Genomic DNA, 24,031 nt, shown 5'->3' with positions numbered 1-24,031 from the left:
GTACGGGATTGGAATAAGAGGTACCTAAGAATAAGTACCTAGCTCTTTCTCTAGGCCCGATTTGGATTGACCGAAAAATCAATTGAATGACTCGGTCAGGTCTGCACTAAAAGAGGTACTGCGCTCTAGGCTGTGTCTGTCTCTTTCGCTCTCTCTTTTCTTATTCGTTTTTTTTTCTTCTTTTTTTTTGTACTGTGACTCGCTCTTATCCTCTCTATTGATAACCTGATATGGTGATGACAAAGATTGATGTTATTTAAATAAGTTACAGGTTCAGGGCTCGTGCGTATAACACAATCCGCTTTTTCTTCTCTCTTTTCTGACTCGGGTTCGAAAGATTAATAATAGGTAAATCGAACGGGCTTTAGATAGATAGTGCGATAAGGACAAATTGAATTTAATACTATGTAAGAGGATAAAAGAACACAATTACAGGAAGAAGAATTCCTTAATAAATAAATGGTTTGGAGAGGGAGAGGAGGGGAGAGGGAAGCAATATTATGAAAGTGAAGAAGAAGAAAGTGGCAGAAAGGACGAGAGAGAGAAGGTGAAGAAGAAGAGAGTAAGAAAGTGACCGAGCTGAAGGCAATCTGATCAAGTTGCTCACGGGACGGAGAGACGAGGGATGGGAGGATGAGGAAACGGGTAAGGTACCATTAACTATTTAGTAAAAGTAGAACTCGCGACATGCGATAGTGAACAATGAAGATCAAACTCGTCACCCGTGACTCTTCAGCATGATAACATTGATAAGCTGGATAAGGCACAGAAGCATTGACAACTGCAAATCCAATCTAGAAGCCGATTCCGCTAAGCCCAGACCCACCAGGGTCCACCGTTTCTAGCTGCATCTAGCGAATGAAATAACGAGAAGCTTTTGCTAACGAGATGCTAGTAGATGCTAGGTACCTGTTGTATCTGAGGCGCTAATCGCTTGGATGCTGCTGGATGCTATGGTGCTACCTGTGGTGTTAGGTGTACGAGGTTATGCCCGTACGCGAGTACGACGGGTACTGATAGGTACTTACCTAGGTATATGCATGTACCTAGGTACATATATAAGACCCACTGCCTCTGGACATGGCAGACATGGATGATGAATGGGGACCAGTTTCGTTTCCTCTCCACCCTCTCCCCCCCCAAGCTCAATTGTCGAGGTCTTCATGCACGCGCTGGAGTATCCAAGTATCCACTAGCAATTGATCATCGTTCCAAACTTAACCATTTCCTTTGATTCTTCCGAGTCCCATTCTGGGGAAGGCGGTCTACCACTCCAGTATTCTTTGCATCCTTTCTTAAAAGCAACGTTAAGAGGAACGTTGAAAAGAACAAAAGAGCCAAAAAAAAAAAAAAAAAGAAAGAAAAAACATGGTTGTTGGTCACACATGTAAGAAAAATAGGGGACCATTGATCTGTGTTACTTCACGCGTGCTTTGCATCTAATATTTTTACATTTCTCCTTTACCTCCTTATTACTATTGCTTTGTAGATCCGAGGCCAAAGTCGCAAGCAACTACACCCATTGCATCATCAATTGTCGACCGCCTATTTCCCGATTACCTCAAGCATCTTATTGGTATTTTACAACTAGCCCAAGTCAAATTGCAATGAGCTTATTTTCCGTCATTCTTTGCACATACTACCTAGGTAGGTATGTAGGATCAAGCCTTGCCGTCTAATCACTCGACAAGGCTTGATCAGGGAATATGATGCTTATAAACACAATGATGAGGTGATGGAAAATTATCGAGGTAGACAACAACCAAATGAGCTTGAAACTAAAAAAGAAACCACTCGAACTATGTTATGCGTGTCATTAATAGTCTCTCAATGTGAAGCAGCAATGAGAAGCAGTAATGCTTGGTCACAAGGTTTTCCCAATTCGCTGGCGCTCGTCCGTAAGGTTGGCGCTTACGCTGTACTAGCTCCTATGTAGGACAAAGCAAAGCACCTATTCAACTTGAATTAATTGATATGAGTGAGATAAAGGGGGCATGAGGACCCCGGAGAAAAAAAAGGCGGCTTGTACTTTGCAGCGATCCGTCTTTTTCCTATCTGCTCCGTAACCGGTATCCAACTTTATTAGTCGAACATCGGGATTACAACTACTAGGCCAGTTACCTTAAGTTAAGAGGTTACTAGGAGCCCTCGTAAGTATTATTTTTGTTAATATTGTTGTTTCGTCTCTTATCAGCGATCGCAATGCATGGTATATTCCGCGACGCCCGTGTTGCTTCGCGCTAAGGTTGATGAGTTGTCTTAGTCTTTTGAGCTTCTGTTTCGATTCGTCAGAGATAATCGTTTGTGCATGCTTGCACAAGTTCGACTACCGAATCTCTACCAACACACCTACCTACCCTCCGCACTCTATTCTCAACGACCTACCTAATGTTAGGTTTATTTAGATTGAGGTGTCCCTCTTTGATTTTGATGTTGTCTAGGCACTGCTACGCACCCGTTACTTCAAAGCCCCTCTCCAGATATATTAATTCCGTAGCTCCCTTTGCACATTTCTACTGCAACGTCTCTCTACCTGTCTCGTGTCGATATCCCAAGCTTACCGAAGCTACACATCTTCGCTTTTTGTGTGTGGGTCCCGCTGGACGGTATGCACGTATTTTCGATCCGAGAGCAAATCGGAAACCCGAAAACCATTCTTCATCATCATTTGTTTGCGACTCGGTCGAATTTAGCTTGCTTGCTTACCTGGTACCTAGGTTCGAGTCTGGAGTCTGACGCTCGCTTCAATGCTCACTTTAAGGTCCTGTTCCTGACTTACCTGATGGAAGGTAAAATTGAAATAATGACAAACTGCTTCATACATAGTACATAGGTAGAATATAGAATATCGAACAAGCTAGACAAAAGCAAAACTACCTAACCTAACCTAACCTAATGACTCAGACCTCTACCCAACTATGTATAAATCATGTAAGTTAGGTAGATTATGTAGATGCATAGATCCAATGACGCTGCGTAGACCCCTTGACAAGGTTAGGTACCTCTAATCAGCTAGTATTGTATTGTACGTAAGTGTGCATAAGACAGACTTATACCGACCTTAGTTTGAAGTTGCCAGAGATTGAATCGAAAGAGCGAAAAGCATCCATGCAGCCTGCAGGATAGCTGCAGCCCCCGGTCCACATGAATTGTGAGACACGTCTACTACATCAAGCTAAAGCACATGTACATAATGTAGGACTTCGTTGAGCTGGCTAGCCTGCGGCTAAGCTATCACTCTACCTAATCATTCTAAATCACCTCTAGCGAATGGTCATACAATACGGATCCGTAGACAGGTGCAAAGAACTCATGGCTGCCTCGTATCAGCTGTTCCATTAACAGTAATTGCTATGCTTCCCACAAACCACCGTTACCCACACCATGCGCATTGCCGCATAGGGCCCCCCGCATTGCCGACTTGGAACCAGGGAATAGATAAACCGCTTCTTTTAGCGCGTACGATCCTTTGATCGCGAGAGATCCCTGTAAATTTTTTATTTTATTTATTCTTTTTGTACTCCGGCCAGGAACATCTATGGTAGCTCTCCTTGTAGTAGGACCTACATAGTACTACTACGTATAAGGTATGTAGTGGTAGTGCTATACGTAGGGAGTATCGGGAGCAGACACACAACCCTTTAGGTACCGGATACCTAATGGTTTTATAAGTCTGACAGGGTTGTAACTTGCAAGACGACACCACCCTGATGTCCTGGTGTTTACCGTTTACTATGTAGGTAGGGGGTCTCCCACCCTCTTACCACCCTTTTTCCACTTGTATTCAGCGCAGTGCGCCTTGCCAACGAACCGTCGTCGCGAGTCTATGTCCCAATCCAGATGTACAAATCCGATTCTATTCCGATTACTTGATACGGGCTAAAGAAGCGGGGTGTTAGTACCTAACTAGCGGTAATGCGCCGCAAGAAATCAATTCTCCAGTCCGACGTGGACGTTCTCGTGTTGCTTCATCTTTGGTAGCTCCTGCAACGCATCGCCAATGATGGATATGGCATTTCGAAGTTGTGCTTCCGAAATGACCAACGGCGGTGCGAACCGGATGATGTTCCCATGTGTCGGTTTAGCCTGATCTCCGGGTTAGCCATGTGTTTTCCTAGGTACACTATGTTGCAAAGAATTGAATATGGATTGTCTACTACCAAACTTAAGACTTACCAAAACACCCTTCTCCTTCAGGAGAAGACAAAGGTCCCAAGCTGAGTGGCCATTGGCCTTTGATTCGTCAATTACAACGGCATTTAGTAATCCCTTTCCACGGATAGTCTTGATGATAGGCGAATTAAATGATGCCAGACTATCGCGGAAGATGTTACCAAGCTTTTCAGCCTTCTGGGTAAGCTTCTCCTCTTCCATGAGCTCGAGAGCACGTATAGAGACAGCGCAGCCTAGCGGATTTCCGCCATACGTCGAGCCATGAGTTCCAGGCTCTACAACAAGCATGATCTCTTTACTACTGAGGACGCAACTGACGGGATACATGCCACCAGAAATAGCCTTCCCCAAAGTAATCATGTCCGGCTTGATGCCAGCCCATTCAGAACACAGCATCCGACCTGTGCGACCGATGCCCGTCTGAATTTCATCACAGATCAAGAGCACATTGTGTTTCTTGCATAGTGCGTGCACTTTACTCAAGTAATCCTCATCGGGGACCACTACCCCCGCCTCGCCCTGAATCGGTTCGACAATGAATGCAGCGGTCTCACGCCCATGAGCCTCAAGTACCTCCTCCAACTCTGCCACGTTGTTGTACCGAATAGGCTTACCAGTGGAGGGGGATATAGCACCAATATTTGGAACGTATGGTCCGTAGTTATCCTTCGACTCTGGATCGGTGGATAGAGTCACCGCCGTCATCTACCTATGGTATTAGAAAATACGAGCAAATTTACACGTGCGTAAAACCTACCGTGCGGCCATGGAAGTTTTCTTCCGCACCGAATACCAAAGCCTTGCCTTGGGGCACTCCTTTAACCTTATAGGCCCACTTTCGTGCAATCTTGATAGCCGTTTCTACTGCCTCCGCTCCTGTGTTCATCGGCAGGACCATGTCGTACCCGAACATCGCTTGCACCTTTTCCGCCCATTTGGGAAACACGTCATTGTGAAATGCCCTGGAGCTTAAGGTCAACCTTCCAGCCTGTTCGGTGAGAGCTTTCACTAGCTCCGGGTGACAATGGCCTTGGTTCACGGCGCTGTATGCGGAGAGGAAATCGATATAGTGCTTGCCTTCAGGGTCCCACACGTCAACACCCTGCGCGCGAGCGAAAACGACAGGGAGCGGGTGGTAGTTATGAGCAGCGTATTGGTTCTCTGCCTGAATGGCAGCCTTGGTCGAAGAAGAATGATATCTAGACGAAGTCGCCGAACCGTTCGAGCCGTTCCCTAAGGACGTGGTCGAGGCATCTGCGTGAGGAGACATGGCTGTTAAAAGTGTAGAGCCGGGAAAGAAAAAAAGACAAAGACAAAAGTGATAGGTAAAAAGTTAAATTGGGGATATAGACCAAAAACTTGTCTCGAGAAAAGGAAAGAAAGATAAGTTGATCAGAAGTCAATCTATTACTGGAATAGGATGTTGACTTGGAGGATATCGTTGGTTCTTAAAGAGAAGAAATAAGTCAAAAGTTCGAGAAGTTAAAAAGTTGGGAAAAGGGCAGAAATGGGTTAAGGGCGGGGGCGAGTCTGAAGTCAAGAGGTTATAGTACGTAATAAGGAAACGCGGACTGATAGCCACTAAACCCCTAAGTGCAAGTCGAAGCGGCTCGCCCACTCGCGGCTGCTGCGATGATGACAAGTTTGCCCGAGTCTGAAGTCTTAAAGTTAGTCACATGAGGTGAAGAATTTGGTCTCTGTTGCCGAAGGAAAGCGGTCCTTGTCGACAAGGACTAGGACTTTTAGACTTGAAAAACTTATGATGCTTGCTGCTTTTTATTATATTCATTACTGATTTTATCCTTGAAGCCAGAGAGGAGCGGGATGAAGTTTATTATTTTCGGTCTTAATTTTAGCGGTGGAAAAAAAAAATTTTGAACTTCAGGTGGTATCTAATTCTGACAGACGAAAAGAAAGAAAGAAAAGAAAAGAAAAGCAAAAGATAAGGGTAGGTAAGTAAGCCATTGGTTATTCCCATCGTATTATACAATACAAAGAATTGAACCGTAAGACCCCCGGTACCGCAAATTTCGAGAGGCGGCTGCAGTACAAAAGTGACCGCCGAGCCCGAGGAGGTCACGGATGCCCGAATAATCTTCAATCGGAGGCCAATCAGAATTGGGTTATTTTCAAGTTGGCCAATAGTTATCAACGTGTATTTTGTTTGTGGGGGTGGTATCCGACGCTGCTGCATCATCCCTTGCCTTGGCAGGCGAAACATGGTGAGATGAACTATGCTTTTATCGGATCATACGATTATCGAAGCAAGCCTTAAAATCCACAGCTGTAGTCAGCTGTCCGCGCTAAGCCTGCTGTAGGAGGTTTATGTACGATCCGACGATGCATAACTTTCCCATACATAAATAATAATAATGCACAATACCCGATACGGACAGCTCCGAGAAATCCCAAATCTGGATTTGAAGAATTGCTGCTAACTACCTACCTACCTAAGATACCTAACACATCAAAATGCCAGGTAGCCTTAACTCGTCTGGCCGGACATTTATATATTAATATTTTCACTTTTCAATTCTTGTCGTTCCTTAGAAGTTGACTAGACTGAAATGGGTGGATGAGATTCAAATAAGACCTTCGAGACCTGAACATGAGCTCAGGGAAGAAAAAGACAGACGCCGGGGCATCCAGCGCTACAAAAAGCACTACTAAAAACCATGAAATTACCGTAGGTGCTGTTCAAGCTAAGGATGCTCTGGCGGTTATATTCGCTGTCCGTATTATAAATGCTCTCTGTGTTCGCACCTTTTTCCAACCGGATGAGTATTTTCAAGCTCTCGAGCCAGCTTGGAATCTGGTATTCGGAGAAGACAGCGGAGCATGGCTGACCTGGGTATGTAGAATACCCCCTTTTCTCTCAACTTATTCATATTCTGTGTGCTTGGGTATTATCTACTTGGTCCGTTTGATAGCCTACAGCTAATGCCTGGAAGGAATGGAAGCATCAGCTTCGCTCGTCTGTCCACCCTGCTGTGTTTGCCATTGGATATTGGATCGTCCAAAATTTCCAAGGTTCAAAGATGCATCCAGTGACCAAAACTAAATGGCTTCTTGCAGCGCCTAAAGTCTTACAAGCAGGCTTCGCTGCCTTGAGCGATTGGTATTCGTGGAGACTTGCAGAGAGGCTATATGGTCGAGGGAGTGCTGCTGCCTGGTCTGTTGTAAGTGCTCTGGGTCTTTCAAAATTCTCCAATACCAAAGTGACTCATAATCATATGTAGCTTTTGATGGCATTGGTCAACCCCTGGCAATGGTACACATCAACAAGGACATTCTCAAACTGCTTCGAGACTACCCTGACGGCCATGGCCCTCTATTATTGGCCCTGGGAAATTCTAGGTACGGAGGACGACGAGAATGTCGAGTCCAAGCATTCATCAATTCCTATCCTCCAGACCTGGGGTCAGATTAATAAGTAAGTCCTTTGCTCGAAATAACTAATACCGTATACTAAATAATAGCTATGAAGTCTTCGATTGTCTTTGATACTAGCTGCATTCGCTGTTCTCTTGCGGCCAACCAATATCCTAATATGGGCGGCTATTAGTACCCTCACATTAACAAGGGCGACACTCAGTGGGAAATCACCGCTTACTCTAAGGAACTGCTTTATGATCTATAGGGAGGTGGTATTTTGCGGGTACGTAAATTATATCGTACTATACGTTTTCCCCTCAGCTCTAACCTTCATAGGTCATTTGTTCTCGGACTATCTTTATTGGCCGACCGCCTATACTATGGAGAGTGGACATTCCCCCCTTTAACCTTCTTGCACTTCAATGTTGCGCAGGACCTCGCAAGCTTCTACGGGGAGAATGACTGGCATTATTATCTCTCTCAGGGTATACCATTGCTGGGTACTACGATAACCCCGTTCATCCTGAAAGGCATATACAGGTCTTTAGACTCGGAAAATTTGACTTGGCCAGTCGTAACATCTAACGCCCTTAAAGCACTATCCTTCGTCGCCTTCACAAACATATCTGCCTTATCATTTGTTTCCCACAAGGAAGTTCGTTTCATCACGCCGCTTCTTCCAGCTTTCCATATCTTGGCCGCACCCTACGTCACGTCCTTTTTCACCGCACTAAAAAATGCTACCTCTACTAGTTCGTCACCAACTTTGGGATGGAAGCGGACCCCTTTGCTCCTAGCGGGCCTTCTCGTGAATGCCATCATCGGCGGTTATCTCTCATGGCTCCATGCCGCCGCACCCATAAAAGTGGTGAACTACCTGCGTAGCGAGTTTGAAAACATTCATCCTAAGCACCTCGCGATCCCGCAACCGGCAAACGTATCCGTGGACGAGGATTTCTCGCAAGAGCTCTTTGCGCTCTTCTTAACGCCTTGCCACGCCACGCCGTGGCGCTCTCACCTGGTCTACCCGGCGCTGCGCGCGCGCGCCCTAACCTGCGAGCCGCCCCTCCACACCGCCCCGGGCTCCCTCCAGCGCCAAGTGTACCAAGACGAGACGCGGCGCTTCTACGCGGACAAGATCGGCTTCTTGAAGGAGTTGTGGCCTCGAGACGCTCCTGGCGAGGACATGGCTAGGTATATCGTTGGGTACGAGGACATCGGCCCAGCCCTATACGAGTATTTTGATCCCATGGGTCCCGGTGGTCGACATAGAGTCGAACTGGTGCGAGTGTGGGATTCATGGAATGGGCTCTTCACGGATGACGATAGAAAGTCGGGACGCTTGGTCGTCTGGGCTACGGGGTTTTATGATAAGGTGTCGCCCATAGAACCGTAAACTAGAATAGTTCATCGGAGGCTATTTGACAATTTGGATATTGGAATGAGTCAATTGCACCTCAATTGCACCCAACCTAAAATGTTTCCCATCATCGGTACCTAATATAAGACCACCACTACTACGTGACATGTGGCGTATTAGTATACTGGAGCAACGAAGTTTGGCGACGCATATTATGGATTCATGTACCTAGTTCTGGACGAATTCGGCATTGGTCTACTGATTACTACAAGTGATTCCGCAATCAATGCACTCATTAAGCGCCGACGAATTACCTTGGGTACCTGATAACAGGTAAGTTTCTTACAAGCAGGTCAGCAACATTGGCCATAGAATTAAGATAAATACACGCATTTACAGAGACTCATGACTGATAAATATATCGCGTCGAGGTTCATTACTTGTCTAAAACCACTGATCAAGGTCCATAATCAAGCAAAGGTTGGTTGATCGTTCCGAATGCACACTATTACTGTACCTTCAGATCTTGGTTATAGTTCAACAGGACCAAAGTCTAGTAGCCAACCATCATCGTATTAGTGTCCGGATGGTAGCATCTATGCCAAATACGTATATGAGCTTCCTTCTCGTTCGAGGTAATCTTTCTCAATTAGCCTGGAAAGAGGTTAGCCTAAAATTTACCAAGAATACCTAAACTTATCGAATAACTTACTTCTCGATATTCTTCTTAATCTCAGACGGTTCAATGGCACCTCGGCTCTTGGTCTGGTTGATTACCTCCGCAACGAGATTGGCGTGGGTCATGGTCTTGCGGCTCTTCATGATTCTCACAATCGCGGCTTGGCATTCAAATTGTCTATCTTGGGCGACTCGCTCGTGAGTTTCTTGATTCTCTTCTTTCGTTTCCTTAAGTTGAATCTGATTAATCTTCACGCGGTATTTAGGGTCGGAGAACGCCTTGTTAACCGTGAAAGTGTCTGTTGGGTTTACGTCTCTCCCTTTTGGATGCTTCGTGAGAACGCGGGTTTTCCCGCACGCTAAAGACTGCAAGGTACGATCCAGATCTGGTCCACTCAGACCAGTGTTCTCTGCGATCTGCTGATAGGCCAAAAACCCGTCCGGCTTATCCTCAATTTGGTTGAATAGCGTCAACACAACGGCCTGATAGGCACTAACCAGTAGTTCCTTCGGCCCCTTTCCGAAACGCGCTTTAACGACACAATGGCCGAGTGAATGCTTCCACGTAAGACGCCTTCCTGTGTGCTTGTTGGTGTAATATGATTCGAAGCGCTCGATTTGCGTCGCAACATCCTCTGGGAGGACGAGCTGAGTATCTGGATATGTAGGCCATGCTGCTGCAGACAGGATGCTCACGTTGAGGTCTAAGCTGCTCCTGCTGTGTCCGGTTCCCTCGCACCAGGATTTATACGAAGCCATCTCGTCGCGTGCGATCTGCTGATCTTTGAACATCTGCTCTAAGTTGTGGGTGAAATTGGAGCCACATTCATTTTTCAACTTCGCAAGCATACTTCTCTCCGCATCTGCACTCGCGCTACGTCCCATCAAGAGGCGTCGGGCCAAGTCCTGCTTATAAAACGCTTCGAAGACATCTTTGCCCTCAATAAATCGGAACAACTCCAGGGCTTGGTCTAATTGCCGGTCCAATTCTGCATCCTCATCACCGGTACTAGCCAGACCGTTTTGCTCGGCATCGACACGGTCTTGGGCATCAGAAAGGAGTGATTTTGGCAGAGTTTTTAAACCACCCCTGAGTAGCATGTCGATATACTTCGCAATCATCTCGCCAACTTTGGAGGTTCCAGTCTTCCAAGTGGACAGAACTTTCCGATCATTGATGAAGCTACCAAAGGCCTGCCGCATACTGTAAGTGAATTCATCATCTCTGTTAAAAGCGTCTCGAATCATGAGATCCAAGGATCTTCTGAACTCGAGTAGTCGAATAACCATTTCGTCGCCTCTAGAAGTGTCGTTAACAATAGCTGCGCCTGCTTCTCTAATGTATTCCTCCCATGGCTGCCTTAGCCTCTTTTGTATGCCAGATAAGCGCAAGAGATCATATAGGGCCTTCATGGAATCCAGAGCATTTTCGTCCAAGAGCTTGCTGATGCTACCACTGTCAAGGAGCTTTTCGGAATAGCTGTCAATCAGAATTGCATGGGCGTCTTCCATTAATTGCCTCTTCGTCGTGCTGTCAAAATTGTATGCATTACAACGGTAATCTTCACGTGCAATTAGTTTCTCACAGCTAGAAATGTAGACTTTCAGAGATGCACTGCTTTGCTCATCGGCGAACTCCTCGAAATACTTCTTGGAAGCATCTAAGAAGCGTCGCTCGAATGATTTCCCATAGATGTTCAGGATATGTAACATCGAAATGGAATCTCGTAGCAAAGCTGGATCAAACTGGGCGTTGGATCTTCGATCGTAGTCTACCAAATCACACATCCCAGCGAGCGTCTTGGCACCTGGGCCGCGACTTGACGGCTGTGAGGCAACGAATACCGTTCTCCTAAATAGCGTTATAGCCATGTCGTTAATCTGTTGGAACTCCTTGCTGCTTAGTAGAAACGATCGATCGAGGTAGCTGAATACTGATCGAATTGTAGTCTATATATATATGTTAACTTCCGCACAACTTTTTTTTGGTAACGACGCAGATATAGATTACCGATTGAGCATTCCATATAACCCAGTGTTTGTAAGTACTTCTTAATACATCAACGTTGGAGGAGCCGGCCTCCGCTACTATGGACCGTTGGAGGTCGTTCTTCAAATAGGTCTCGCATCGCTCTCGTAGCGTCTCATACAGTTCTCTGGATGCTCCATGTCTGCACAGGTCTTCTACCCCTCGGTAAAGTCTTTCAAGCGGTTGGCGGGGTTGCTTCTGCTCGAATATGGCTTGTAGAGCTTCGAGTAATTCTTTTCTCGTGGCGTCGTAATATTTTTCCAGATCATGAGTGTGTGAGGTCGTTCGCAGGTTTTTAATGACAAGCTTCTTTGCGCCCTTGTGGGGTTGGAAAGCAGTGCGAGGCTTCGTCAGATCGACGAGTTCGGGGCGTTTGCCCGCTACTTTGCTCATTCTCGAAACGACTTGGTCGGAGGTGTTGTTCAATTTAGTACGCTTCTGATCGGGTCGGTTTTCGGACTGTTGTCTAGAATGAGAATGAGTATCAGAGGGACCAACTGGCTTTCGTTTCAACGGAGTCGCAAATGAAGAGGACGATCCGTCGCGTGGCGGGCTTCCGGGCGAATGCATGGACCTGGGAGGCCCTGCAACTACTTGAATAGTCACACAGGCCTGGATTAGATATATTCTTGAGTTTTTAGAATAACGGGTAACGGATGGTATCTGTGTAGCTCGAAACCTTTACCTGTCGTTATGATTGTGTGATATAATTATTCAAAGGACTGAAAGAGTGTAAAGTTCGAAGATTGGAGAACTTCACATGATCTCGTAATAAGGGTCTGTGTACAATACTTACGTAGTAGTACGGGTGGGTGTGCTTATCGGGGTCTTATCGCAGGCTTATTGCGGGTGGGTGCGGGTGGAAGTTTGTATGGTGGACCGTGGTACAGTGTATATACATAGACGTAGCGGTGGCCTACGAATTGCGGGGCTTAACTCCGAACCAAGTTTGCACCTAAATCCGCTATGCATGAGGCTCTAGAATTTTACCCACTACCTAAAGGACCCACCATATCAATATTAGGTACAATACCTACGTAGTAACTTAATGGAAGTACCTAACCTTAGGTCGGTAGGTACCTATTCACAATTTCGTTAAGTACCTGATTCATGCGCCAGTTGAGTACCTAATTTATACAAATAGTTGTTTCTTCTCATGGTCCCAGTTAATTAAGTACCTAAGGTAGTTATTTGAGAAAAAGGCGGTAAGACAGTAGTTTCAGTAAAAATATCTGTAATGTGCTTACCTAAGGTACCTGTAAAAGAGGTGAGTAGGTACCTGTAAATATTTGATTTTAGGTGCATAGGAGTTTTGGAACCCCGGTCTTGGCTGCTTTATTGCTTTCTAAGCAGCTATTTATTATCTTAGGGGTGCCTGGTTTTAGGTATGTGCTAGTTGGCAGCTAGCTTACGATTTTGCATGTAGAAGCTTCTAAAAGCCCCCCGATTGAAAGGCCGCTACGTACTCCCTCCACTATTTTTTTTTTTTTTTTTTTTTAAACAAAAACGACATCACCACTTATTATCTCTTGATTCTTACTAATCCATTTTTTATCCCTTTTAAACTTCCGTCAATCCTGCACCTTATTGCGCAATTACGGTTACTACCTACACCCAAGGGTTGCATACTATGATCTTTGTCATCCGAAACTCAACTTAACGCGGTCATGCGATTCCGTGACCACTCCCAGCAAGTCCTCCAATTGACCGGGTCCTTCACGGGCTATCGGCCTATTCACGAACTTGGCAACGGTTATCTTAGCGCAACCAAATACTTCAAACAGCCATTATGCGGTAACGAAGAAGGATGGGGTCCTCTGAGCCCTTTTCGCTATGATTTTACGCCCTGCTTCATCGATATATGGGTTTTCGCCGTCGCCGTCTTCGGTATTTTCGGAGGAGCTTTGGCGGTGTGGTATATCTTGAGGAAGCGGAAGCCTACTGAAGTTTCTAAGGATTGGCATTTCTGGCTTAAACAGGTGAGCTGCTCTGCTTTGAACCTTTTCTAAACTGATCCATCTTCTCAAACGACATAAAACGAAGGCGCTTTATATTTACTGAAAAAATGTGCTGTAGTCGCTCCTAGTTCTCATCATCGCCGACGTCGCCGTCCAGCTCGTTATTCAGATCATCCACTTTCCTGCAATATGGCACGGCGATTTTCGCGTCCTTACTACAGTTGCTACCATCTTATCTCTCGGTGTCATTTTCGCAATCCAATGGCTTGAACACGATCGCATGAGGAATGCTAATGGTGTTGCTCTGTTTTACTGGTTACTCCTCCTGATCGCGTATGCTGTCAAGCTAAGATCCTTGATTTCTCAGCAGATATACGACAACAACCTGCCATACTTTGTTGCATACACTGTCGGATTTGGCCTATCTGTTATTGAATTCGCAATCGAATGGCTTTGGCCCAAAAAGACTAGCACGTACGAAGCCTTGGTTGATGAAGAGGGCGAGGAATGTCCTGTAGAATATTCAACTGTATTTTCTCGTCTCGCCTTTTCGTGGATGACTCCATTGATGAGGCATGGATACAAGCAATATCTTACGGAAGAAGATCTTTGGGGACTCTCCCTTAACGACAAGACCTCTGTGACAGGAGATAGGTTTGAAAAAGCATGGAAATATCAGCTAGAACACAAAAGCCGTCCTAATCTATGGATCGCCTTATTTCAAGCTTACGGCGGACCTTATATGCTTGCTGCCGTGTTCAAAGCTGTCAATGACCTAGCAGCTTTCTCTCAGCCGCAGCTTTTACGTTACCTCATTAGCTTCGTCGATTCTTATAGCGAGGGAAAGGAGCCTCAGCCGCCTGTTAAGGGTGCCGCTATCGCTATCGCTATGTTTTTTGTCGCGTGCATACAGACTAGCATGATTGTAAGTTCAAGGTAGAATATCACGTAGCGCTTTTGCTAATAATCCTTAAGGCCCAATATTTCCAGCTTGCCTTCACAACCGGTATGCATATCAAGTCGGGTCTAGCTTCCGCTATCTACAAAAAGTCACTGAAGCTCTCTAACGAGGCGCGATCTACGAAAACAACCGGCGATATCGTCAACTATATGGCGGTCGACGCACAGCGTCTTCAAGATCTGACCCAATTCGCGCAGCAACTTTGGTCCGCTCCCTTCCAGATTACGCTTTGCATGATTTCACTGTACCAACTTGTGGGCTGGTCTATGCTCTCTGGCATTGCCGTCATGATCATCATGATTCCTATTAATGGTTTTATCGCAAGATATATGAAGCGCTTACAGAAGAGTCAGATGAAGAATAAGGATGCGAGGAGCCGTCTAATTGCTGAAATCATCAACAATATGAAGAGCATCAAGCTCTATGCTTGGAGCACGGCTTTCATGAACAAACTGAACTTTGTTAGGAATGATCTCGAGCTAAAGAACCTCCGCAAGATTGGTGCCGGTCAGGCAATTGCCAATTTCACCTGGTCCACCACTCCATTTCTGGTTTCATGTTCAACCTTCGCAGTTTTCGTATGGACACGAGATGTTCCACTGACGACCGAGATTGTGTTCCCTGCTCTAGCATTGTTCAATCTTCTTACCTTCCCACTTGCTATCCTACCCATGGTCATCACCTCCATTATCGAAGCTAGCGTCGCTGTCGGCCGCCTGACAGACTATTTAACTGCGGAAGAGATCCAACCCGATGCCATCGTCGTTGGCCCACCGGCCGAAGAGGTGGGCGATGATGCAGTCGTTATTCGCAATGCAACATTCTCATGGAACCGTCACGAGGCGAAGAACGTTCTTCGAAATATCGAATTCAGCAGTCGCAAGGGGGAGCTTACATGCGTGGTTGGCCGAGTGGGCTCTGGAAAGTCGTCCCTCCTGCAAAGTATCTTGGGCGATTTGTGGAAGATCGAAGGTGAAGTGCGCGTTCAAGGTTCGATAGCGTACGTTGCCCAGCAGCAGTGGATTATGAATGCAACTGTAAAGGAGAACATCATATTTGGGCACCGATACGACTCCAATTTCTACGAAAGGACTGTCAAGGCATGTGCACTACTCGCTGATTTTGCACAATTACCTGACGGGGATGACACTGTCGTTGGTGAGAGAGGTATTTCTCTAAGTGGTGGACAAAAGGCTCGAGTTGCTCTGGCGCGAGCAGTATATGCGCGGGCTGATATCTACCTCCTTGATGATTGCTTGTCTGCTGTAGATTCTCACGTGGGAAGACATATTATCGATCATGTACTAGGTCCGAAAGGTCTCCTCAGTTCCAAATGCAGAATTTTGGCTACCAATACTATCTCAGTCCTCCCCGAAGCTGATTACATATATCAGCTTAAAGATGGTGAGATTGTCGAGAGCGGTACCTTCCGTCAGTTGGTAGCCATGAAAGGGGGCATTGCAGAGCTTGTAAGGTCTTCGGGTCAAGAATCTGGAACAGCGTCTTCATCGTCTACCCCTGAAGGTTCGGGAAGTGAGACGTCTACGTATATCGAACCAGATAATAATCAGGACAAGGAAGAGATCGAAGAAGCTCAGGAAGGCCTTGCTGAATTGGCACCCATTAAGACTGGACCTTCTGCAAGCTCGACAGCACAGAAGCGAAGAGGCAGTTTGGCGACTCTAAGGCGCGCAAGTGCGGCTAGTTTTAGAGGTCCCAGAGGCAAACTCGGTGATGAGGAGAACTCTAACTATAAGACAAAGCAAGCTAAGGAGCACTCGGAGCAGGGCAAAGTGAAATGGGATGGTACGTTCTTTTTCTTTCAGTCATTGTTTTATATGGTATGCGATTGGGAAGCTAAGCTAATAGTTAATAGTCTACAAGGAATATGCAAAGACCAGCAACCTAGTTGCTGTGGGCGTATATCTCTTCACTTTGATTGCGGCCCAAACGGCGCAGATCGGTAAGCTCAACGCCTCTCCTTTCATATTCTTGAACGAACAAGTGCAGAAATGCTGACAGCTGTTTAGGTGGAAACTTTTGGTTGAAAGACTGGTCAGATATGAATGGAAAAGCCGGCCATAACCCTCATGTTGGAAAATACCTAGGCATTTACTTTGCTTTTGGTGTCGGCTCATCCGCGCTCACTGTCATTCAAACTTTGATCCTATGGATATTCTGTTCTATTGAAGCTTCGAGAAAACTTCACGAGAGAATGGCAACCGCCATCTTCAGGTCGCCAATGTCATTCTTTGACACCACGCCAGCAGGCCGAATTTTAAACCGCTTCTCTAGCGATGTTTATAAGCTGGATGAGGTCTTGGCCAGAACGTTCAACATGCTCTTTGTGAATCTAGCTCGGTCGGGGTTTACTCTAATCGTCATATCCGTCGGCACCCCCGCGTTCGTTGCATTAATCATACCGCTGAGCTTCATATACTGTTGGGTGCAACGATACTATCTCAGAACATCACGAGAACTTAAGCGATTGGATAGTGTCAGCCGCAGTCCCATCTATGCACACTTCCAGGAGTCACTTGGTGGCATCAGCACTATTCGGGCGTACCGACAGCAGGAGCGTTTTGAGCTAGAGAATGAATGGCGTGTTGACTCAAATTTGCGAGCCTACTTCCCATCTATCAGCTCAAACAGATGGTTAGCGATCCGATTAGAGTTCCTCGGAGCCATCATCATCCTCGGAGCTGCAGGATTCTCTATTATCTCCGTTACAAGCCATAGCGGTTTGACGCCTGGAATGGTGGGCCTGATTATGTCGTACGCCCTACAGATCACAACGTCACTAAATTGGATCGTCCGCCAAACGGTGGAAGTGGAGACGAATATCGTATCTGTGGAACGAGTCCTCGAGTATGCACGTCTCCCTAGCGAAGCCCCCGAGATCATCCCTGGGCACAGGCCTCCCGTTGCTTGGCCCGCGAATGGAGCTGTTAAGTTCCACAACTTCAGTACTCGCTATCGCCCAGGCTTAGACCTAGTACTAAAGAATATTAACCTGGATATTAAGTCTCGTGAGAAGATAGGTGTGGTTGGAAGAACAGGAGCTGGAAAGTCTTCCTTGACCTTATCGCTCTTCAGATTAATTGAACCGGACTCTGGACATATAAGCATAGATGATCTCAACACCTCTACCATTGGATTATTAGACTTGCGACGACGTCTTGCCATCATCCCCCAAGATGCAGCTCTGTTCGAAGGTACAGTTCGGGACAACTTGGATCCAGGCCATGTCCATGACGATACGGAGCTTTGGAGCGTTCTAGGTGAGTAGTTACATTAATCCCACCCACTCCCATTCGCGCCGCAGGGCGGAGAGAACACATGTGCCCGCGTTACCCTCGGTCCAGACCAGTCATCTCTCACCATCTTATTTGTACTAACATATCGTTTCTCATAGATCATGCACGATTAAAGGAGCAGGTAGCAACCATGGAAGGTGGGCTAGAGGCTAAGATCAACGAAGGAGGTACGTCGGTGATTTACGCTTTCTTTCGGCTCTTACTCCCCTCTTTTGATTATCTTCCCTGTCCCTCCGGCAACTTGCAGTTGTGTGTCCTCGCACAGCGGCAAATGAGACTCTTTGGCATGTTGATAGACGACTGCCCGCTTGCGTCTTCACCCATTCTTAACCAGGCCCCTGCATGATCGCCAGGTTTTTGCAAACCCTAGTGTCATTTCTAGCCACTCAGCCACGACTACAATCACGTTACTATATTTGATATGCTGGAACTAACACGCTTATTTACACAGGATCGAACTTGTCAGCAGGTCAACGACAGCTTGTCTCTTTGGCACGTGCGATGCTCACGCCGTCTAACATTCTCGTGCTGGATGAGGCTACAGCAGCGGTGGACGTAGAAACAGATGCTATGCTACAAAATACGCTACGATCTTCGCTCTTCTCACACCGCACTATCATCACGGTCGCCCACCGCATTAACACCATCCTAGACAGCGACAGAGTAGTGGTTCTCGACAAGGGCGAGGTGGTTGAGTTTGATACACCACAGGCGCTTATCAAGAAACAAGGTGTGTTCTACGGCTTGGTCAAACAAGCCGGATTAGATACAGAATAATCTACGCGTCACGTTGGGTGAGCTGTTTGCACTGTTTCGGTTTATTACATACCCTGAGCAAGCATTGCGTTATTACCAAAATATTACCGAAATTGAACCATCCAGTCGAGTCGGTGTTTTACACAGCCGATCTGTATATAGAATAAAAAAGCAGCAACTAAGAGTTTAATAGAAGGAGTACCTTAGGTAGTTATTGAATAGAGGTTTATAAGTCTACCCAGGTACTTAAGGTTTGATTTTTTGTCCGATTTCGAGGATTTTTAACCCCAACTATAAGCTCAGCGATAATTGGAAATAATTCAACTCTGCCTACCTAAGATAAGTCAATTTTTCGGACCTGTATTATGGGAGGATGACGTATTGAGGCGTCACGATAGCTCTTCAAATAGGTACGAAAAGGGGGGGGGGGTTCTATGCACAACCTAGCTAGATGCACGATATGAACACATCTCGCACAATATGATCCGATGTCTTCATCAACCTCTTGTAGCAATTGGGCGGATCAATGGCGTGAGGTAGCGAGAGACGATAGGATGCGTTTGTTCTGATGGATGCCGCAATGGGGCTGGCTACCTACCTGGTAGGTACGGTAGCTAGCTGATCGGCGTTTGCCCACTCTGTTTCTTTTTCTTATGGTTTTTTTTTTCCTTTCTGGCTGACGCACTATCTTCTTCATTCTCTCCGCTCTCCTAGGTAGTGAATCCCTTTTGTTTTGTTTTTTCCCGCATCTTACCGCGCCAGCTTCTGTGCGTTCTCTTGCATGCCACCGTCCTATCTAGCCGCGGCATGTATTACCTAGGGCTTCTCGGGGGAGACACAGAGAGAGGCTTGGCGGGGAACGAAAAGCGGCGTCCTCGATCTTTTTTTTTTTCTTTTAGTGACAATACTATGTTAGGTATGTACCACTACTTAGTTCACGAGCTGTGAGATAAGCAGGGGAGAGACTCTATACCTAAACTGTGTTTCTGTTGTGCAGAGCAGGAAGAACACGGTGAGAGGATAGTGGGTTAAGTGACATTTGCAATGGGCTATGCAGATTATTTTCTCCTTTCTCCTTTCTCTACCTCGGTGTTCCCTTTTAGTCTATTACCCTACGTTGTCTAGATTTGAGATAGCTTCTTATGGGGTTCCATATTGGATACCTGGAGTCAGTATCGTACAGTGCGAGCAAACGCGTAGAATTGTTGGCGTATTGGGTGGAAGTTGGGGTTGAGCTTCTCGCCGGTCTCTTTGATTGTTTACCAAATCAAGCAAATCAAGCAACTCTATATAGCATATGTCTACCACACATCCGGGGCCACCACTTATTTCTTACAACTTGTAGATAGGTATTGGGTGTGTAGATGGATGTTTATTGGGGGGGTGGGATGTATTCGATGGAGTACAATTGACTACCTAACCTAAGGTACCTACCTCTTACCTGGCTATAGTTAACCTACATACCTACCTCTAGGTTACATACCGTGTATGTACATGCAAATATATAAGCCGTTTTTAGCGACGTTACACGGTCTATGCCGTCCGCACATGGCTAACCTTATTTAGCTTGCTACTTATAACCGAGTACACGCTCGTACATGGACTTACATGGCCTTACATACCTACATATAGTCATGCAGCGATGCGCTATTGGATAGAGAATCTTGTCAATTTCCCGTCGGGGACAGCAGTGACCGCCGCAGCGGCACGTCTGTTGCGGGGAGGCGAGTGGGGAAATGTTCTTCATGAGAACTCGAAATGGTAACTTACATATTCATTTCTTACCATTTTCGTCCGTACACGTTTATTTCTTATGTACAGGTATACGCGATGTAATGGATGGTGGTGTTATTTCTCTGTTTGGTTTCTTTCTTTCCCGAAGTTTTTGTTAAAAAGGCTTGGCGATGTGCTGCCCTCGACATCACATCTCAATCGAGATCCGTGATACAAGCTTCTCCTGATAGGTGATAGGATTAAAAAAGGAAGGAGGGAGAGAGAGAGGAAAGAAAAAACAGGGGTCTATTTTATGCGGTTATAATTGCCTTGTTACTCTTTAACTCCCAGACTGCTTACCTTCAAGACTTATGGTTTACTTACGAAGTGAAAAAAAGAGAAAAAAAAAGAAAAGAAGAAGAAAATCTTTCTCGGGTCGGATTGCACCAATTCTCTTCGCTAACCTCCACTATACAGTTACACGTCTATCCTAAACCCGACACTATAGGAGCGTGTAGGCGTGTAAGCGGGAGGGGGGGACAATATGGCTGACTGATCCGCTGTTGGCTCAACACTTAATACGTAGTAACCATGTGCTCGCTTCCCAGCGTCATCTCAGACAACGGGGTCATGCAACCGTGGTCCAAAACGGACTGGCAAGGTCTAGGCAACTACCCAAGATATATAAACGACAGACACGCAGCATGCGGTCCATATGTCGTGTAACGTCAAGGGTTCCCGAAAAAGAGGAGGGGGGGAGGGGGAGAGTCCTCCTTGTCGACGCCACTTATACTGTAGCCCGACGGCTGGTTGGGAAAAGTTGGAAGCAGGAAAGATAAAAGGAAGAAACCTTATGGAAGGGAAAATAGACAGGAGGAGGAGGTAAGCCGAAAAGGGGAAAGGAAAGAATTGTCAATTCCATATTTAATGGACACCTAAACGGCCTAGACTAGGATGAGATGGATTATCTTAGTTATGAAAGTAGAGATTCTTCGTTGTTTTTTATTTAGGAAGTAGGCGCTGCTGGCGACTTATTAGATACGTAATACATGCCTACCTCCTAACCTAGCTCATCAAAGTCCAAACTACGTACACGTACGTAGCGTAGTATTATGCGGTGAAGAAATCTTCACCCACCCAATGTCAAAGACAGACAGAAAGAAAGAGAGAGAGAGTAATGTGTGCACACATGGCATGTAACACATGTCCTCATCGTGTCGAGGGGACGACGTGCGGCAATTCCTTACGGGTAAGGTGGGAGCTGGTAGAGGGGAAAGAAGAGCGTTCCTCCAACTTCAGGACCTTAATCCGGCTCCCAGGTTAGTTCGAAGGCGCAAAGGTATATCAGTATTTCGTTATAGTTACAGGTACCTATGTAGCCTTCAACCCGACTAGTACCAGTTTGGGATCAATTTAGGGTAAATCGTGGCCACCGGACCGTTGACATTCAATATGGATGACAGTTCTGATCGGAGAATAAGCGGGATAACAAAAGGGTACCTACCTTACCTTTCTTACATACCTTAGTTACCTGCTTTCATGCTTCTAGGTTTCTCTAGGTTAACTGAAGTAAGGTAAGTATTATTAAGTTTTATATAATAGTTACTATTTTCATTTAATAACTATATGCTTGTATTCTTCCTACTATGCCTGGTTTTTTATATTACTTTATAGTCATTATACCAGTGCTCTAACTTGGGTAGTTAGGTAGGTTGTTAACTCTTTATCAATAAATAAATAAATATACGTCTGACACGTTTAAATATCCTGGTAAGATAAGTTGAGAGAACGGCGAAATAAATCGGTGTAATTGTTGGTTGCATTATTCGAAACCCACCGTCATGACGGTAGAGAGTCCCAATTCGGTCCCTTAAAACCGGCTCAGGGTCGGATACTTGGATCTTCTCACATACATTACCGATCTAATGCGAGAAGTCACAAGAAGACCCCTGCAGGATCTAGGCAATTCCCTGCTGAGCACGTTGGGCCAAGTACTGCCCTCCACTAGCCCATTAGCCTTACGGATTAGGTCCAAGTAGACGTTTCCCGACCATGGCGCCTCCGGTACACACTCCTTTCGAGCCCGGTGGAGTGGTTAAACGCCACGGCTGCTGACACCTGCGGTATATGCTGGGGGGAGAGAGGAAACTCTCCATCGCCATTAGCTGTCAAGCTCACCACTACTGCTCGCATTGACTCAATAGTTCGTTGTCAGCAACCAACCTGCTGTCATTAGGAGAGGACAACGACCTAATTCAGGATGATTCGAGGTGAAAGTAGAAAGATCGTCTTTTCACCCATTTTCGCCAGTCATAATCCCGACCCACTGCTGTGACGTCCCAAGGTAGCAGAATGTATGTAACGTTGCCAAGTAGAAAAGGAGCAAGAGGCCAAAAAAGAGAACCCATGTGATGATACTGCTAGGGATTCACAATCCAATGCTTTTGTGTGTTGGATAAGGGTTCGAAACTCATGTTGGTTCAGCCCCATACTATGTACATATCTACCCATAAACTGACTACATCTGGGAGTTCGGACGAGATCGACCCGATACTTCGGTAAACAGGCGGGGCCATGGATCGATTGTATCATAAAGCCGTTACTGTATTTTTTTTTTTTTTAAAAAAAGAAGACACCGGGGAATGGTCCCTAAGGGAATAGTCCAAAGTCCAATAGCTTGTAATACAAATAATGGTAACCAAAGGGAGCTGTCCGTCAGCGCCCTTATGCGAGTTGCGAGGCATCTACTAGCAAATGACCAATTGGATTTGAACCGTGGGAGATATTCGAACTACCCAGTTCCTCAGGGGATACAAACAGTCAACACTAATGAAGACTAAATGATCACCCTCCAGCCTATAAGCTAATGGAGTAGGCTGTAAGAAAACTAGAATCAAAGCTGGAGCCTCCAGGAAGTACCAGTGGCTGATGTGGTTGATGATGTTGTGGCGGTCGCGGGGGGTTTATGAGGTCCAGAACTCTGACAGACATTTTCACGTAGGACACTATCAAGGAGGACAGGCCCTAAAAAGCAAAGACAGTTACAACGCTGTGACCGTTTCATGTATACGAGACAGGCTCTTCCCACCTTTGGTTATTACACCTAGCGCAAGCCCACTCACTAGCTAGTAAGAAAGACAGGATTGAGGCAGACGTATCGCAAGCAACGATCTGCGAGGTCCAGCTTGCGGTTAAGACATGCCAAAGTGCCGCTGAAATCATTCCGCGCGCCTAGACCCTGCTGGATAAATCGATACTTACCTCCTATGCGCAGGAGTATGCATCTGGCGCCTTTTATTTCGCATGCTGATCTGACACGGACCCTTTCTAGTTCTTTGATCCAAGACTGAGTAGTATGCACCAAGACGGAGTAGCATGCACCAAGACGGAGTAGCATGCACCAAGACGGAGTAGCATGCAATTAGGACGTTAGAGAACACGATCGAGATCTCGCTCAGGGCTTGCTCCTGCTTGGCTGAGCGAGGCGGTCCCTAACCTCCAGTGAACCGCTCTGCCGCGTCGTGCCGACGCCTTGCTTTAAAAAGCCCACCAGTTCCGAGCGAAGAGCGTTGCAACGGTCGGCCCGTAGTATATGTAGATGAACTCGGGGGGGGGGGGGGGGGGGGGAGTTTTAACGGGGGACGGGTTAGGAAAAAAATTTTAAGGGGCCCCCCGTAAAAATAAAAATTAACCAACGGAACCAAATAAACG

General features: G+C 46.1%; 6 protein-coding genes across 6 annotated transcripts; 3 read left to right on the top strand and 3 right to left on the bottom strand.

The window, feature by feature from the left end:
- The first annotated feature begins 2,040 nt into the window (after nt 1-2,040).
- On the top strand, nt 2,041-2,947 carry F4812DRAFT_431293 (uncharacterized protein). Its single transcript, XM_047934424.1, has one exon. It carries the CDS (start codon nt 2,389-2,391, stop codon nt 2,734-2,736), a length of 348 nt encoding a protein of 115 aa, XP_047789433.1. The 5' UTR covers nt 2,041-2,388; the 3' UTR covers nt 2,737-2,947.
- Nucleotides 2,948-3,930: 983 nt separating this feature from the next.
- F4812DRAFT_459962 (ornithine aminotransferase) lies at nt 3,931-5,443 on the bottom strand (the record flags this gene model as incomplete). The annotated part of the gene is made up of 3 exons (XM_047937636.1): nt 3,931-4,086; nt 4,177-4,878; nt 4,931-5,443. The coding sequence occupies 3 exons, from the start codon at nt 5,441-5,443 to the stop codon at nt 3,931-3,933; spliced, it is 1,371 nt and encodes a 456-aa protein (XP_047789432.1).
- A 1,109-nt stretch (nt 5,444-6,552) lies between these two features.
- On the top strand, nt 6,553-9,224 carry F4812DRAFT_49798 (glycosyltransferase family 22 protein). The gene is made up of 5 exons (XM_047939140.1): nt 6,553-7,024; nt 7,125-7,352; nt 7,413-7,606; nt 7,661-7,831; nt 7,885-9,224. The coding sequence occupies exons 1-5, from the start codon at nt 6,782-6,784 to the stop codon at nt 8,942-8,944; spliced, it is 1,896 nt and encodes a 631-aa protein (XP_047789431.1). The 5' UTR covers nt 6,553-6,781; the 3' UTR covers nt 8,945-9,224.
- A 21-nt stretch (nt 9,225-9,245) lies between these two features.
- F4812DRAFT_431287 (Cullin-domain-containing protein) lies at nt 9,246-12,459 on the bottom strand. Its single transcript, XM_047934423.1, has 3 exons — nt 11,598-12,459; nt 9,621-11,536; nt 9,246-9,562 (listed from the first exon to the last, which is right to left on the bottom strand). Exons 1-3 carry the CDS (start codon nt 12,183-12,185, stop codon nt 9,505-9,507), a joined length of 2,562 nt encoding a protein of 853 aa, XP_047789430.1. The 5' UTR covers nt 12,186-12,459; the 3' UTR covers nt 9,246-9,504.
- A 514-nt stretch (nt 12,460-12,973) lies between these two features.
- F4812DRAFT_49698 (ABC transporter type 1, transmembrane domain-containing protein) lies at nt 12,974-17,886 on the top strand. Its single transcript, XM_047939139.1, has 5 exons — nt 12,974-13,594; nt 13,692-14,498; nt 14,549-16,340; nt 16,411-16,497; nt 16,565-17,886. Exons 1-5 carry the CDS (start codon nt 13,283-13,285, stop codon nt 17,821-17,823), a joined length of 4,257 nt encoding a protein of 1,418 aa, XP_047789429.1. The 5' UTR covers nt 12,974-13,282; the 3' UTR covers nt 17,824-17,886.
- Nucleotides 17,887-23,229: 5,343 nt separating this feature from the next.
- On the bottom strand, nt 23,230-23,929 carry F4812DRAFT_431275 (uncharacterized protein). The gene has a single exon (XM_047934422.1). The coding sequence runs from the start codon at nt 23,715-23,717 to the stop codon at nt 23,442-23,444; it is 276 nt and encodes a 91-aa protein (XP_047789428.1). The 5' UTR covers nt 23,718-23,929; the 3' UTR covers nt 23,230-23,441.
- Nucleotides 23,930-24,031: the final 102 nt, after the last annotated feature.

The sequence above is a fragment of the Daldinia caldariorum genome (genome assembly GCF_022478825.1).
Source record: "Daldinia caldariorum strain CBS 122874 unplaced genomic scaffold F4812scaffold_10, whole genome shotgun sequence".
In the NCBI taxonomy this organism is placed as follows: domain Eukaryota; kingdom Fungi; phylum Ascomycota; class Sordariomycetes; order Xylariales; family Hypoxylaceae; genus Daldinia; species Daldinia caldariorum.
The sequence above is the reverse complement of the archived record's forward strand: the minus strand, read 5'-3'. Positions and strand labels throughout refer to the sequence as shown.

Bases quoted from the DNA above. Each gene is read 5' to 3' on its own strand.
- F4812DRAFT_49798 (XM_047939140.1), top strand. From the start codon at position 6,782: ATGAGCTCAGGGAAGAAAAAGACAGACGCCGGGGCATCCAGCGCTACA. The intron at 7,353-7,412 runs GTAAGTGCTCTG...AATCATATGTAG, and splicing joins GTGCTGCTGCCTGGTCTGTT to CTTTTGATGGCATTGGTCAA. The intron at 7,832-7,884 runs GTACGTAAATTA...TAACCTTCATAG, and splicing joins AGGGAGGTGGTATTTTGCGG to GTCATTTGTTCTCGGACTAT.
- F4812DRAFT_431287 (XM_047934423.1), bottom strand. From the start codon at position 12,185: ATGCATTCGCCCGGAAGCCCGCCACGCGACGGATCGTCCTCTTCATTT. The intron at 11,537-11,597 runs GTAATCTATATC...ATATATATATAG, and splicing joins TTATATGGAATGCTCAATCG to ACTACAATTCGATCAGTATT. The intron at 9,563-9,620 runs GTAAGTTATTCG...ACCTCTTTCCAG, and splicing joins ATTAAGAAGAATATCGAGAA to GCTAATTGAGAAAGATTACC.
- F4812DRAFT_431293 (XM_047934424.1), top strand. From the start codon at position 2,389: ATGTTAGGTTTATTTAGATTGAGGTGTCCCTCTTTGATTTTGATGTTG.
- F4812DRAFT_49698 (XM_047939139.1), top strand. From the start codon at position 13,283: ATGCGATTCCGTGACCACTCCCAGCAAGTCCTCCAATTGACCGGGTCC. The intron at 14,499-14,548 runs GTAAGTTCAAGG...ATAATCCTTAAG, and splicing joins GCATACAGACTAGCATGATT to GCCCAATATTTCCAGCTTGC. The intron at 16,341-16,410 runs GTACGTTCTTTT...AATAGTTAATAG, and splicing joins GGGCAAAGTGAAATGGGATG to TCTACAAGGAATATGCAAAG.
- F4812DRAFT_431275 (XM_047934422.1), bottom strand. From the start codon at position 23,717: ATGCTACTCCGTCTTGGTGCATGCTACTCCGTCTTGGTGCATACTACT.